At 33.4% G+C, this 16,492-nt stretch overlaps 3 protein-coding genes across 3 annotated transcripts; 2 read left to right on the top strand and 1 right to left on the bottom strand.

Moving 5' to 3' along the window:
* Positions 1-1,059: 1,059 nt before the first annotated feature.
* Positions 1,060-4,167, bottom strand: LOC139846936 (adenylyl-sulfate kinase 3-like). Its single transcript, XM_071836514.1, has 7 exons — positions 3,794-4,167; positions 3,560-3,703; positions 2,583-2,732; positions 2,380-2,498; positions 2,188-2,272; positions 1,740-1,786; positions 1,060-1,408 (listed from the first exon to the last, which is right to left on the bottom strand). The coding sequence occupies exons 1-7, from the start codon at positions 3,996-3,998 to the stop codon at positions 1,310-1,312; spliced, it is 849 nt and encodes a 282-aa protein (XP_071692615.1). The 5' UTR covers positions 3,999-4,167; the 3' UTR covers positions 1,060-1,309.
* Positions 4,168-8,817: 4,650 nt separating this feature from the next.
* LOC139849031 (uncharacterized) lies at positions 8,818-9,168 on the top strand. The gene has a single exon (XM_071838708.1). The coding sequence runs from the start codon at positions 8,818-8,820 to the stop codon at positions 9,166-9,168; it is 351 nt and encodes a 116-aa protein (XP_071694809.1).
* A 1,092-nt stretch (positions 9,169-10,260) lies between these two features.
* LOC139849030 (uncharacterized) lies at positions 10,261-10,587 on the top strand. Its single transcript, XM_071838707.1, has one exon. The coding sequence runs from the start codon at positions 10,261-10,263 to the stop codon at positions 10,585-10,587; it is 327 nt and encodes a 108-aa protein (XP_071694808.1).
* The last annotated feature ends 5,905 nt before the right edge of the window (positions 10,588-16,492 follow it).

The following is a 16,492-nucleotide window of genomic DNA, read 5'->3' as shown; positions in this document are numbered from 1 at the left end:
CCTTCGGAAGGGGTTCCTCCGGTTAACGCGATGGGTTTGAAGGGTGTTGTGGTGGTTGACTTTTGCCGAGCCTCCAAGGTGAACTAATCAAAGTGATCAGTAATGGTAAGTGAATGCTGATTGTTTTTAATGTGTTGTAAATGATTGATTATGGCTAGTATTTATAGGAGAAAGATGGCGGTTATTCTAGGTAACTACCATCAGTCCACTAACCCACGATTACCACTCCTGGAATCCTCTAATCATGCCCACTAACTGCTCCACGTTCTCCTGGTTTGTCGGACGGACAAGCGACTAAGCAGACTAAGTCAACACTCAACGGTACGCTACGGGTGGCGTAGCGTGAGAACAATCATGACCTGAAGACAGCGTTGACTTAGGTGTAATGCAACCAGGAATTGAAGCTAAACGTACAGCTAAGAAGTACGACATGCGTCTCACGTGACGGTCATGGCGGGACGTACATCATTAGTAACCATCTTGATCTCCCGAACCACCATCATAACAAACCAAAACTACCAAACTCAAATTACAATCAACCAAGTTACAAATACTATTAGTTATGAAACTTGATCCTCTTTAATTATCTCATCCCAGACAATAAAACTCCAACCTCATATCCATGCACATTGAGATTGAGATAATGTTTAAAATTTTTAAAAAGGTGGTAATTTGTATACAAAAACAACATCTAGTCTAGAATATCAAACACAAATGAGATTATGTTTAACAAATTCTTTGTTTTCTTTTGAACTTAACTAAAAATACCTTTCAAACCATCCTCATGTAGGGGAGATTGTCCTGGACAAGAAATGTATCATACTTTTTTTCCTTCCTTGCAAAAACTAGCGAGCTAAACATAAAAATTAAACAGCACTGAACGCGTCCAAAGGCATAAACGTAAGGCTAGTTTCAAACTGGTTATAACAGACTTTGCATATGGTTGAGCTATTTAACCAGAAACACTCTAATCCGCCGAAATGGTATTAACATTGGACGAAAAACATTTTAATATCCACATGCCAAAAAAATGAAACAAAGGAGATCAAACAACACAGACACACATAAACTATAACATTACCAAATCCTAATCCATATTTTCATATACACAACAATCAATGACATACTACAATATTTAACTCCACCAACTAATCAACATACACATACACATGATATTTAACAGCAATTAACCGACTGGTTGGTTAATTGAGAGACTCTTGAGAAAAAAAGGGACCGAGAAACGAGTAATTTCCCGGAGATGACAATTTATTGAGTATTTAAGTGTGCAAATAAGAGTGTGTTTGAATGATTATGCATCCAAATACCCATTTGCATCAAGGTAAGAAATTACTTTTTCAGCCATAGCCTCAGGTGGTGGGCATACATCACCTTCCTGTTGTATTACTATCTGCACATTCAAAGTTTATTAGTTATAAGCTTACAACATTCATAATTCTACTTTCTTTAACTTGTTATCATTACCAAAGTCACATTCACAAAAAGACTTTTAATTCCAAAAATATGTGTGCTAACTTATATTCTTTACTTTAAATGTAATCATAATCATCATAACATTCTCTACTATTTTATAGGCAGAACATGGCATATTGGCAAGGATTCTCAAAATGGACTTATGACAACTATTTCGACTACTAAACCACAAGAAGCCTCATTGTGGTTGCTCAAATTTGCAAGGTACTGCAAATTGAGAATACATAAAGCATTGTAAGTAAACGTACCTCAGAATTTAGTGGCGCCTCATATGGGTCATCAACCCCTGTAAAATCTGTCAAGATGATATTGTGGAATGTAACCCATGAGTTCAAATAGAAGAAAGATAGCCCAAAAAAGATCATTATAACAACACTTGAACACTGTTAATCAAATTTCATTCTGTATCACCGTATGGACATAATAAAGATAGGGACTCATGTAAACTAACGACAAAGAGATTAAACACCAATCAAGTTATGTGATAGTTTTAAGATTCCTACAATTTTCTTATTGGTATTAATTCATTGTTTGATGCGAGGGAATAAACAAATGACTGATGCAACATATGGGAAAAAGAATGGCATCATTTGCATTTTCAGAAGACAAAGTCTGGCTCAGGTATTTTGAGTGGGGAACAAATGGTTCTCATTCATACTATAAATAACGAAATTGCATTTTGAGCTTAAGAATTACCTTTAATCTTTCCAGCACGTGCAAGCTTGTATAGACCCTTTGGATCCCTGGCCTCACAAACCCTTAAAGGCACATCCATGAAAACCTTTTGTTCATATCACAAATCATTACTTAAAAATGTAAACCACATCATCAAAACCTAAAATTATTAAGTAATTAAGTATAATACTATATTATTATTATAGTACCAACCTCAATGAAATCTCCATCTGGAAGTTTGAAACGAATAGCATCACGATCTTTTCTATATGGAGATATCACACTTGCAATGCAAATAATTCCAGCATCTGAAAACAGCTTAGCAACTTCTCCTAAATATTTAGAATATGATCAAATAAGTACATGCGAGTTAATTGTAGTACCATCGAGAGTTATATAACAATGATGAATTATACCAATTCTTCGAATATTCTCAATACGGTCTTCTGCTTTAAAAGTAAGATCACTGTTAAGACCATGCCTGACATTATCACCGTCAAGGACGTACGTCAGCTTCCCTCGAGAATGCAAAGCTCGTATTAACGCACAAGCCAATGTGCTCTTTCCTGAAGTCGCATTCACAATTAAACCTTTTTGATTGCTGGTTTATCATATAAACATCATTCAATTCAATACTTTCATAGGTCCATTGCTAAACATATATTTTATTCATTCAGTGAAGATACACAAACTAAAGGTGCGTTTGATAAAAACATAATGATTAAGTGCTTTAATGGTTCAAGATCTGAATGATTCAAATGGTTCCGTCTGGATAAATTCCGCCCTTTCCTCTGTTTCCGCCTACGTATATAGAATATTTTAACAAGTGAATGTCTTTCTTAGTAGGGGTCCGGATCGATCAGAAGTTCGATTCTGTCAGAACTACTCATTTTCAAATGATATCCACATTGTTCACAAAGATTAATTTTTGAATGATAGTAACCTGTTTGATAGTTTGGACACTCTAAAGGTAAGGTGAGGTAAGGTAGGATGTTTTTCCATGTTCGAGCTACCTGAGAGGACGAATAATCCGACCCCATACTCTAACGTACGCAGCCAACAAGATTACTCTCTAGCTGTTTCCAACCCTTCCCTAACCACCACAAAATAATTGTCCTACACATGATTCAAACCTGAAACCTCTTACAAGGAACTTAGAGCCTCAACATGGGCTATCTTGTGATGGTTTTGGACACTCTAAATGATGTAAAATTATCATATTTCATATTAACCATTTAAAGAATATAATTGTATGATAAAATGTTATGGATAAATTTTAAGGAGAGTATGATAAGAAACAGAGGTGCTTAATATTTAAGTGATAATTTCAAATAGTTCAAAACAAAGCCTAAAACCATATATAAAGTCAATATTAACTAACTAAATAACTAACCTGAACCGCTGAGGCCAGTAATCCAAATAACACAACCTTTTTGGTGAAGCAATTGCTCTCTATCAACTTTATCAACAGAGCATTTATGCCAAACAATATTCATTGATGTATTTCCCTTTGTAGGTAATTCGTTTCGAATTAAACCTAATTTAAATAAATATATACGGATTACTTTACATAAATATAAATTAAATTATTATATTATAATAATTCAAATATGTAAGAATATAGTACCACTGAAATTATCATCCGAACTGTTGCTGATGTCAATATCGGTTTTAAATGAAGACATTCGCGAAGCTTTGATTGCAGGAAAAATTAAGTTCCGACGGCAATTGAGGCACGTCGCAGGTGAATTTATAAACCCTAATTTGGTCGATTGTGGTTCAATTTTCAATGAAGATTTGAAAATTGATGACTGAATTTGAATTGTTATCATTGCATTGATTTTAGAGACTCAAACATGAAATTGAAATATTACACAAATTATGTGTAATAGTGATAAATATATGAACAAATGAGATCATGTATATATTTACAATTTACGGATTGAGTGGTTTTCCGATCTCAGAGTTCGCTGTCGCAGCTGATATATCATATCATATCATCCTCCTTCAAATTTTGTTTTATCTTATGTTTTAAAATAAAAAAATAATAAAAAAATCATAATGAAAGGTTTGCTTGCGTATTAATTTAATTAATTATCTAAATTTAATAAAATATATTGAGCCAGATTGCGATTTTATAACATATTTAACCAAAACATTCTTGTTTAAAAATAATGAAAATACAGAATAGGGAAATGGTATAGTAATGTAAGTTGTTGTATATTTAAATGAATTGATAGTATATTACGAGCCGTTAATCTAAAACATTTTGGATACGCAGTTAATTTAAAGGATTTGGGGGTATCGGAATACATTTAAGATAATTGGTGGTATATTACGGAATGCTTTCATTTAAGATTTCAATTAAAGAGAAACGGTTTCGTTGTGGGGTTATTTTCTACGTTTAACGATCAGTTAATCGAACTTAAAAAAAAAGTCAACGGTCGGGCAAAACAGTAAAAAGAGGAAGGAAAAAAGAAATTTATAAAAAAATAACTTCGTAACAGGGTTGTTTTTTTCAGTTAAGAGTTGGTTAATTTAACTTTTAAAAGAAGCGGTTAACAGTCAGTTAACTAAATGTATAAAAAAATGAAAAATTAAGAAGAAAAAATGAAGTAAAAAAAGTAATTAAAAAAGTTTTATATAATACGAAGTAATAATTATCATTGTTATTTTATTATTATTTTAATTTTATTTATAAGTATAATTAATTATTAAATCATTAATAATTAATTAACCTAAAGCATTTCGGGTACGTTTTGCGCGATTGATGCGAAGAGTTTCTTTCTAACGAGTGTGTGGGTGGCAAATGAGAGAATTTGACGCAAAAATTCGCTTTAAAAAAAATAAAAAATAATAATTAAGTTATTATTTAAATATAATTTATAAATTAATTATTATAGTATAGTAGTAACAAAGTGAAAAAGAAGGCTCAATTAAATAGGTGATCAGTACACCACATTCATTTAACCATACACCGCCAAATAAGATATTTAGACAATTTTACCCTTCCTTTTATTTACCATATATCCCACCATCACCTCCCTTTAACCTCCCAAATTTACTTTACACCTTCGTATCCCGGGTTTTTTCATTTGCAAGTCCTATATTAAACTAACTAAACAGCTGTGGCAGTAGGTACAATTGATCAATATTTTAGAATTTAGAACCATGGCTATTAATGAATCTAACCATGGATACACGAAGGGTGCACATATATTATCAAAAATATACAAGTCCATAAACTGGTGGGTCTTTTCCTTCTAATGAATATTAAGTAGAAATTTTGAAGTATAACAGAGAACAAAAGTAACACAAAGTATCATAATTCATTACATACAAACAATTGTGACATATTATTGATAATTAAGAACCCTAATTTCAAATTAGGAACTAAAAAAAAAAAAATCTACATAAAAAATTCTACAAAATTAGGGCCACAAACTTCAATTTCTGCACAAAGTCGTTCCCACATCCTTTAACGAAATCGCCGGCACCATCTCTGAGTAGAACCCCTCCTGCACCACCCACATCCTTTAACGCAACCGCAAGTTTATCATCTACTTTATTTATGAAACCAATTAATCATATATGGGTGTTCATTATGATCAATAATCAGTACGAGTAATTAAAGAATTAAGAAGATGAGAAGGAATTAAAGTGGGTTTAGAGGGATTTTATGATTTGATTTATTTATTTTATTCTATTTTATTTTATGTTGAAAAGAGAGACGGTTCACAGAGGGATTTTATTATTTTAATTTATATTAGGTGTAAAAGAAGAGGAATTCTAGAATTACATAAATCTTACATATACATTTTTACAAACTGACGTGGCATTTTGACTTGGCAGTACACATCATCCCACTAACCAAACTTACCCATTTACATAACCTAACCTAAATTAACTTCCCTCTTTTCTTCTTTTCTTAATTTTTCGTTTTGATTTGATTCGTCTTTTTCTTCCGTCCCAATACAGAGACCCATTGTCTATCAAAAACAAAATTAATTGAAAGACTTGATTTTGTTGTTGAATTCGAATTTAAAAAGAAAAAAAAATTGCCTCCCAATCCATGATGAGATGCAAATAAAACATTTTAAAATAATTCATGGTTGCACTAAGTTCCTCTTATAGTCTAGTACATTTACACATAATAGAGGTGAGTGTTAGTTATTAATGCTCAATACACAACTTATGTTTACACTACTAATAACATATGAACCTATAGGGTCACACACAAAGAGCAATTATATACCAAGTATATATTTAAATGTGATTTAAATATAATTAACCATAATTTGTATGATAACATTATTATTTGGATGAAATAATTATGTGTAGTAAATTATCAATATATATGCACATAGTCTAGTAATGTTGCATGTAACATTTAAGATTGTGTTATATTTGTTTGACAAATATATATGACAAATGTATGGATTAAATTAATGAGGTGGATCATATCATGGACACCTTTACACACCATCTTTGCATAATGGAGATGGTGGAAGAATAATTATAATTTAATGCCATCATCTTGTCTACCTTTATTTTTGTTAGTTTTTACTTTATGTATTTTAAGTGTAAGTGCACTTATTAAAATAAGTAAAACTAACATACATTTGGAATATATACATATACTTACACTTTAAAAAGAAATGGTACGTACATTCACAAGGAAATAAAAGGGTTTCCATGTGCTTTCATTTCTCACATGAAAATAACTTCTAAGCAAGTCTTTTAGTAAGTAAAAGAGTTAGGAGTTAAAGTTAAGCCTTAAAAGGTTGAGAAGGACTAACATCCATTTGGTATTGGAACTTTGCTCAAGTGTGGATTACCGATAGAGGGAGGCTATTTTGGCTCCTACATCCTAAGCATCTATTTCGTCTCAAGTTCAAAGTCTTCAAAGGTTGTAGTCTTTAAACTCACTATTTATTATTTAGTTTTCTTAACAACATGCAATTGGATCCTTGGTGGGGAGTTTTTGAAAGGTTTAAAAATTGTTGTACATGCTTCCGCTGCTAAATAGTTTTATGAAATTTCATACAAACCCCTTTAGTGGTACAAGAGCCGCTTTTGCATGTGTTAAGAAACTTATGTTATATACAATAAGAACTTGTTCTTATTATTAGAAATGAACAACTTTTTTTTTTAAGGAAAAGTTGTAGATTTCTAAAATGCAACTTAGTTATTTTATTTGCTACAACCATTCCTTTTACATGCATGTATGGTTGTAGAAGTTGCTATATATATACTAGTTGATATATTAAGTTGCATGGTGCATAGAAAGCCTTTAGACCATTTTGTGATGTTTGGTTGTGTTGAAATTCGATTGGGTTGTAAATTATTCTTTATTTATAATGGTTTGTAATAATTTTATTTTTCATGTTTTGTTTAATTTTGAGATGTAAAAGTATTAGTGTAGACTTGTATATTTTATCTATAAAAATGTAACAAGACATGAAGAAAATTCAAGATGGAGTTCTAAGCAATTTTGGAGCCATTTGCAACACCAAATGTTGACTAGGCAAGTGGGAGCTTCTAAGACATCACAATGGAGCATGGATATTTGTTATGTCCTTAGATTGACTTGGTCCCTTCGTTTGGCTCACGAAAACCGATTAGAAAAAGGCTTGGCTATACACCTATTAATTGTTGTGTTTATGTTTGTATGTTGCATGTTTGAATATAGGATATCTGCATGCTAGAAAATAAATTTTTTTAAACAAATCAAACACAAATAAGAGTTTGGTAAATTTATATATAATTTTGAAAATGGTTTTTTGTAAAAGTATAAAATTAGTTTTAATAAAAAAAAGTTTTTACATAAAGCTCAAAGTTAACATTAAAATTATGAATTTTAATAAATTATGAATTTAATAAATTTAAACCAAACTCTTGTATAAAGTTTTAAATAAAATGAGTTTTATTAGAAACTAAAATTGGTCTTAAGTTAGCGCGCTCAATATATACATATTAATATAGGATATTAGTTTAATATTGGGCACGCCGTGAGTGACTAAAATAGAGATTCTATAAACTCAAGACCAACATATAAAATATGATTTTATCTAAAGTATACGTATAATATATTGTTGAATGCATGCAACAATTATTATACGAAATGTTTTGTCAAATTGAAATAATACAAAACACAAAATCCCTTTTAAAATGTAAGTTTATGCCATCCTTTTTAAGACACTCGCTTGTCATTTGTACGTCGTTGTGGAGAGAGCATCAGCCAACCACCACGGTCGTCTTGTGATTACCGAGATGGTGTTTCGCGATTCCCATGACAGTCTTGGGCCGAACACCATAAGTTTTAAATAGGACAACTTAATTGGTGCTTCTTGTGGAGAGAGCATCAGCCAAACACAAGATGCTCAAGGCATAGATGGGATTAAACATACCAGTTGACAATTGTTGTTAAGGATCCCATTAAGATATAGAAATTGTATTAGACTTGCAATTGGTAATCGCTACCTACCTTGTTGATTTAAACTTAGTGGAGAGAGCATCAGCCAACCATTCAAGGTTAAATGTAACTTGAATTCTATCCTTAACAAATTAATTTTTCGTAACAAAGTTAAGGTAATCAATTATTAAAGGATCAAATATTAAAATACTAAAAGAACTTTGTTAATTTTGTAGATGTCACCCAATGCAACTACACCCGTTCACCACCTTTCTCTAAGATCTGTCTTAGAGAAGAAAAAACTCAATGATACGAACTTCTTAGACTGGTATCGTAATTTGAGAATTGTTCTCAAAGTCGAAAAGAAGTCGTATATACTTGATGGACCCGTTCCCAAGGAACCCCCTGCTAATGTCACTAAGAGCATCCGAGATGCTTGGACTAAGCATGTGGATGACTCCACAGAGGTAGCATGCCTCATGTTAGCCACCATGATTCCAGACTTGCAAAAGGACCTGGAACATCATGATGCCTTTGATATGCTTAAGCAGCTAAAGGAAATGTTCCAGCAACAAGCTAGGCAATAACGCTTTAAAACTGTCGGAGCGTTACACGCATGCAAGATGACAGAGGGGACATCTGTAAGCTCTTATGTTCTAAAAATGAAGAGCTACATAGATCAACTTGAGAAGCTTGGATCTTCCATTGGTCCTGAGTTGGCAATAGACTTGATCCTTGTTAACACCTATTTCCTTATGAGGTAAGGCTTAGTGTGTCAACAAGATACTAGAAGTAATCTAGCTTTAGGAGGGCGGAGTGTTGGCGATTGATTTTTACCCTCGGAAAATAATCCCTGCAGACCCGGTTCACAAGTGTTGAAACTTGTGAGGTGGCTTAATCAATCTGTCGTCCGTAGAGCGTAAAAGTGCTAGCCGGATGACTTCTAGTGAGAGAAAGTAGAGAGAGAAAGAGAAGTGAAGTCTCAGCTCTCAAAGTTGTCAAAATGTCTGAACTGTGTAAAATGACGACCCAAGGGGTCTATTTATAGTGTCAGATCCACTAGATTGTTCGGGGACACATGTCAGATGATGATACGTTCTGTTATTCGTGATCCGAAATTTATGCTGAAAGTGCCGTTCTCCGGCGAGGGCTTACACGCTAGGCGGCCTTCGGAGCTTACGCATGACGGAGCAACCTGTACAGTGGAGAACGCTGGACAGATAATTCCACAAAACTGTTGTTTCCAGCCTTCCTGATGTTACTTTTATGCAACCGTTATGCCTTTTACGCGTGTATACGATAGGATACACCATTAAGTCCCCCCAGTTTAATGACTTAAGCATTTGAAGAATGATTAAGTCGTTAAACTTTTGATAACGCATGCCAAACCAGCCTTTTCATTGCCTACTTGCATCGGGGAAAACATTTTAGGCATTAAATGCAGACGAATTTTCCTGACATTATGATGATTGCTTTTTGCACAGCTAAAATACCGCACGCGCCTCTAGCTGTAAAAAGACTTTTCGATGTACTAGCCCTTTTATCTTGTCCTTATACGTGTGTGGCTGAAAACAAAACCCCCAAAATCACCACTGATTACAGCTGTTATACGATAGGATACACCATTAATCCTCAACTCACTACCAAAGTCATATGACCAGTTCGTCTTGAACTACAATATGAACAATTTGGAGAAATCTATCTCAGAGTTGCATTTAATGCTTAAAACTGCCGAGAAGAATATTCCATCCAAAACCTCTGAAGTCCTCATGATTCGGGAAGGAAAAATCAAGAAATCACAAGCCAAAGGCAAAGTTAAAGGCAAACCTAAGAGTCAAGGCAACTACAAAGGCAAAAAGTTTGTCCCAAAGAATTCTGTCAAGAAGAAAGAAAAACCTGCCAAAGATGCCACTTGTTTCCATTGTGGAGAAATTGGTCATTGGAAGCGAAACTGCCCGACTTACCTTGCAGAGTTGAAGAAGACAAAGGCTAGCAATGCTATGTAGTGACCCGAACTTTTCCATGTTTATATATATTAATTGAGATTGATATTTACATGATTAAATGTTTCCAACATGTTAAGCAATCAAACTTGTTAAGACTTGATTAATTGAAATAGGTTTCATATAGACAATTGACCACCCAAGTTGACCGGTGATTCACGAACGTTAAAACTTGTAAAAACTATATGATGACATATATATGGTTATATATATAGTTAACATGATATTATGATAAGTAAACATATCATTAAGTATATTAACAATGAACTACATATGTAAAAACAAGACTACTAACTTAATGATTTTGAAACGAGACATATATGTAACGATTATCGTTGTAACGACATTTAATGTATATATAGCATATTAAGAGATATTCGCACATCATAATATCATGATAATATAATAATTTAAAATCTCTTTTGATATTATAAATATTGGGTTAACAACATTTAACAAGATCGTTAACCTAAAGGTTTCAAAACAACATTTACATGTAACGACTAACGATGACTTAACGACTCAGTTAAAATGTATATACATGTAGTGTTTTAATATGTATTCATACACTTTTGAAAGACTTCAAGACACTTATCAAAATACTTCTACTTAACAAAAATGCTTACAATTACATCCTCGTTCAGTTTCATCAACAATTCTACTCGTATGCACCCGTATTCGTACTCGTACAATACACAGCTTTTAGATGTATGTACTATTGGTATATACACTCCAATGATCAGCTCTTAGCATCCCATGTGAGTCACCTAACACATGTGGGAACCATCATTTGGCAACTAGCATGAAATATCTCATAAAATTACAAAAATATGAGTAATCATTCATGACTTATTTACATGAAAACAAAATTACATATCCTTTATATCTAATCCATACACCAACGACCAAAAACACCTACAAACACTTTCATTCTTCAATTTTATTCATCTAATTGATCTCTCTCAAGTTCTATCTTCAAGTTCTAAGTGTTCTTCATATATTTTACAAGTTCTAGTTACATAAAATCAAGAATACTTTCAAGTTTGCTAGCTCACTTCCAATCTTGTAAGGTGATCATCCAACCTCAAGAAATCTTTGTTTCTTACAGTAGGTTATCATTCTAATACAAGGTAATAATCATATTCAAACTTTGGTTCAATTTCTATAACTATAACAATCTTATTTCAAGTGATGATCTTACTTGAACTTGTTTTCGTGTCATGATTCTGCTTCAAGAACTTCGAGCCATCCAAGGATCCGTTGAAGCTAGATCCATTTTTCTCTTTTCCAGTAGGTTTATCCAAGGAACTTAAGGTAGTAATGATGTTCATAACATCATTCGATTCATACATATAAAGCTATCTTATTCGAAGGTTTAAACTCGTAATCACTAGAACATAGTTTAGTTAATTCTAAACTTGTTCGCAAACAAAAGTTAATCCTTCTAACTTGACTTTTAAAATTAACTACACACATGTTATATATCTATATGATATGCTAACTTAATGATTTAAAACCTGGAAACACGAAAAACACCGTAAAACCGGATTTACGCCGTCGTAGTAACACCGCGGGCTGTTTTGGGTTAGTTAATTAAAAACTATGATAAACTTTGATTTTAAAATTGTTATTCTGAGAAAATGATTTTTATTATGAACATGAAACTATATCCAAAAATTATGATTAAAACTCAAAGTGGAAGTATGTTTTCTAAAATGGTCATCTAGACGTCGTTCTTTCGACTGAAATGACTACCTTTACAAAAACGACTTGTAACTTATTTTTTCGACTATAAACCTATACTTTTCTGTTTAGATTCATAAAATAGAGTTCAATATGAAACCATAGCAATTTGATTCACTCAAAACAGATTTAAAATGAAGAAGTTATGGGTAAAACAAGATTGGATAATTTTTCTCATTTTAGCTACGTGAAAATTGGTAACAAATCTATTCCAACCATAACTTAATCAACTTGTATTGTATATTATGTAATCTTGAGATACCATAGACACGTATACAATGTTTCGACCTATCATGTCGACACATCTATATATATTTCGGAACAACCATAGACACTCTATATGTGAATGTTGGAGTTAGCTATACAGGGTTGAGGTTGATTCCAAAATATATATAGTTTGAGTTGTGATCAATACTGAGATACGTATACACTGGGTCGTGGATTGATTCAAGATAATATTTATCGATTTATTTCTGTACATCTAACTGTGGACAACTAGTTGTAGGTTACTAACGAGGACAGCTGACTTAATAAACTTAAAACATCAAAATATATTAAAAGTATTGTAAATATATTTTGAACATACTTTGATATATATGTATATATTGTTATAGGTTCGTGAATCAACCAGTGGCCAAGTCTTACTTCCCGACGAAGTAAAAATCTGTGAAAGTGAGTTATAGTCCCACTTTTAAAATCTAATATTTTTGGGATGAGAATACATGCAGGTTTTATAAATGATTTACAAAATAGACACAAGTACGTGAAACTACATTCTATGGTTGAATTATCGAAATCGAATATGCCCCTTTTTATTAAGTCTGGTAATCTAAGAATTAGGGAACAGACACCCTAATTGACGCGAATCCTAAAGATAGATCTATTGGGCCTAACAAACCCCATCCAAAGTACCGGATGCTTTAGTACTTCGAAATTTATATCATATCCGAAGGGTGTCCCGGAATGATGGGGATATTCTTATATATGCATCTTGTTAATGTCGGTTACCAGGTGTTCACCATATGAATGATTTTTATCTCTATGTATGGGATGTGTATTGAAATATGAAATCTTGTGGTCTATTGTTACGATTTGATATATATAGGTTAAACCTATAGCTCACCAACATTTTTGTTGACGTTTAAAGCATGTTTATTCTCAGGTGAATACTAAGAGCTTCCGCTGTTGCATACTAAAATAAGGACAAGATTTGGAGTCCATGTTTGAATGATATTGTGTAAAAACTGCATTCAAGAAACTGATTTCGATGTAACATATTTGTATTGTAAACCATTATGTAATGGTCGTGTGTAAACAGGATATTTTAGATTATCATTATTTGATAATCTACGTAAAGCTTTTTAAACCTTTATTTATGAAATAAAGGTTATGGTTTGTTTTAAAATGAATGCAGTCTTTGAAAAACGTCTCATATAGAGGTCAAAACCTCGCAACGAAATCAATTAATATGGAACGTTTTTAATCAATAAGAACGGGACATTTCAGTTGGTATCCGAGCGTTGGTCTTAGAGAACCAGAATTTTGCATTAGTGTGTCTTATCGAGTTTGTTAGGATGCATTAGTGAGTCTGGACTTCGACCGTGTTTACTTGAAAAATGATTGCTTAATAAATTTTGTTGGAAACTATATATTTTTAACATGTGAATATTATGTGATATATTAATCTCTTAACGCGTTTGATATTATGTGATAGATGTCTACCTCTAGAACAAGTTCTATTGACTCACCTAATAATAATGAAGAGTCAAATGTAAATTGGAATGATTCGTGGACTGATTCACAAGTTCCCGAAGAGGAACCGGAAGAAGAGTCGGAACCGGAAGAAGAATCGGAACCGGATGAAGAAATAGAATCGGTGGGGGAAATAATAAAACGGTTAAGTAAAAGAAAATCCTCAACCAACCGACCAAGGTTAATTATGGTCAATGGTGTTTCCGCCAAGGAAGCAAAATATTGGGAGGATTACCAATTCTCCGATGAATCGGATTCCGACGAGAATTCCGATGAAGTTATAGAAATTACCCCAACTGAATTTAAAAAGGCAAAAGAAAATAATAAGGGAAAGGGCATAAAAATAGAGAAATCTAATTCCAACCCCGATGAACTTTATATGTATCGTCAACCCCCGAAGTCCTTAAGTTGTAACAATGACCCGGGAACCTCTAAACCACCAGGTTTTTCTAAACCAATGTGGATCACGACGGCTCGTATTAGGGGAACATCATATATCCCTAGAAACTTGGCAAAACGAACCAAAACCGAAGAAGAAGAAACAAGCGAGTCGGAATAAGATAGTTGTATTCGTGTGGTGTAATATATGTAATATAGTGTGCTTATGCTTTATGATATATGTAAAAATTGCTTGTATTAATAAGTATATTTTTTTTTATGAATCTAACTCTTGTCTATTTTACAGTATAAAAACACAAAATGGATAGACAACCCAATATTTTAAGAGACCTACCCGGAGACATGATTGATGAAATCTTGTCTAGAGTCGGCCAGAATTCCTCGGCACAACTATTTAAGGCGAGATCAGTTTGTAAGACATTCGAAGAACGTTCCAAGAATGTCTTGGTTTATAAGAGACTTTCGTTTGAAAGATGGGGGATATCACATTGGGAAACCCATAAGTTACGATGTGTTTACTTTGACGCATATATTGCGGGGAACCCAAATGCTATTTTACGCAACGGGTTAAGAAATTATTTTGACTCAATATATCCGAATATTAGACTTCGTGATTTAGAAAAAGCGGCTAACATGCAACATAAAGAAGCATGTTATGCTTACGGATTAGTAATGTTCGCTTCTCACCAAAGTGAGAACAAGAACATCGGGCTACAACTATTAAACAAAACGTTTCCACAAGTGACGGAGTCGGTAATTGGGGTAAGAAATGAGGTTTTTAGATTATTACGGGACTGTTGGACATTACGTAACCCTCGTACCTTTGACGACATTACAACACGCTGTCTTATCAACGGCCATAACGGTTATGTTGCACAAGACCAAGGATGGGAAGTAGTCCTAGTAAAACCAGAATGCATGACTTGTTTCTGGACGTATGAATTACGTGTCTTTATTGCCTTTGCTGAACGACTTGTGTACTAGCTAGAATTATCTTCACAACTATCTTGTATCAAAGTTATTGTGTGCTATATTTCATGCTTTATGTAAAATAAGCGGTATTGTAAGTTTGTAAAATATTGTGTAAAAGTTTGAACGCGAAATATTATTATAATCAGTTTTTCATATAGAATTGAAGTAGTTGAATTGTATATTAGCTACTAAGTATGAACTTAACGGGTAAGTACTACCCGAATTTAAACTTATAAAATGCTAATATGAAGAAAAAGCTTTTATACATGAGTTCATATTATGCTACGAAATACTATTAACTACTCTTAATATTCTGTATGATTAACTTGTTCCATTTGACTATGTTGAAGGAAATGGCACCGACTACTCGACACACCGTGAATATGAATGAAGAGGAATTCCGTACTTTTCTAGCTTCAAACATAGCCGCAGTACAGGCTGCGCTACATACCAACAATAACCTTGGATCTAGCAGTACAGGAAATCATGTAGGATGCACCTACAAAGAATTCACTGCCTGTAAACCTTTAGAATTTGATGGAACCGAAGGACCGATCGGATTGAAACGGTGGACCGAGAAGGTCGAATCGGTGTTTGCCATAAGTAAGTGTACTGAAGAGGACAAAGTGAAGTACGCTACGCATACCTTCACAGGTTCTGCGTTAACATGGTGGAATACCTATCTAGAGCAAGTGGGACAAGACGATGCGTACGCACTACCGTGGTCAGCATTCAAGCATTTGATGAACGAGAAGTACCGTCCGAGAACCGAGGTCAATAAGCTCAAGACAGAACTTAGAGGGTTACGAACCCAAGGATTTGATATTACCACGTACGAAAGACGATTCACAGAATTGTGCCTATTGTGTCCGGGAGCATTCGAAGATGAGGAAGAGAAGATCGACGCATTTGTGAAAGGATTACCGGAAAGAATCCAAGAAGATATAAGTTCACACGAGCCCGCCTCCATACAACAGGCATGTAGAATGGCTTACAAACTCGTGAACCAGATTGAAGAAAGAATTAAAGAACAGACTGCTGA

The sequence above is a fragment of the Rutidosis leptorrhynchoides genome, chromosome 5 (assembly GCF_046630445.1).
Source record: "Rutidosis leptorrhynchoides isolate AG116_Rl617_1_P2 chromosome 5, CSIRO_AGI_Rlap_v1, whole genome shotgun sequence".
NCBI lineage: Eukaryota > Viridiplantae > Streptophyta > Magnoliopsida > Asterales > Asteraceae > Rutidosis > Rutidosis leptorrhynchoides.
This window is presented reverse-complemented; position numbering and strand designations above follow the sequence as displayed.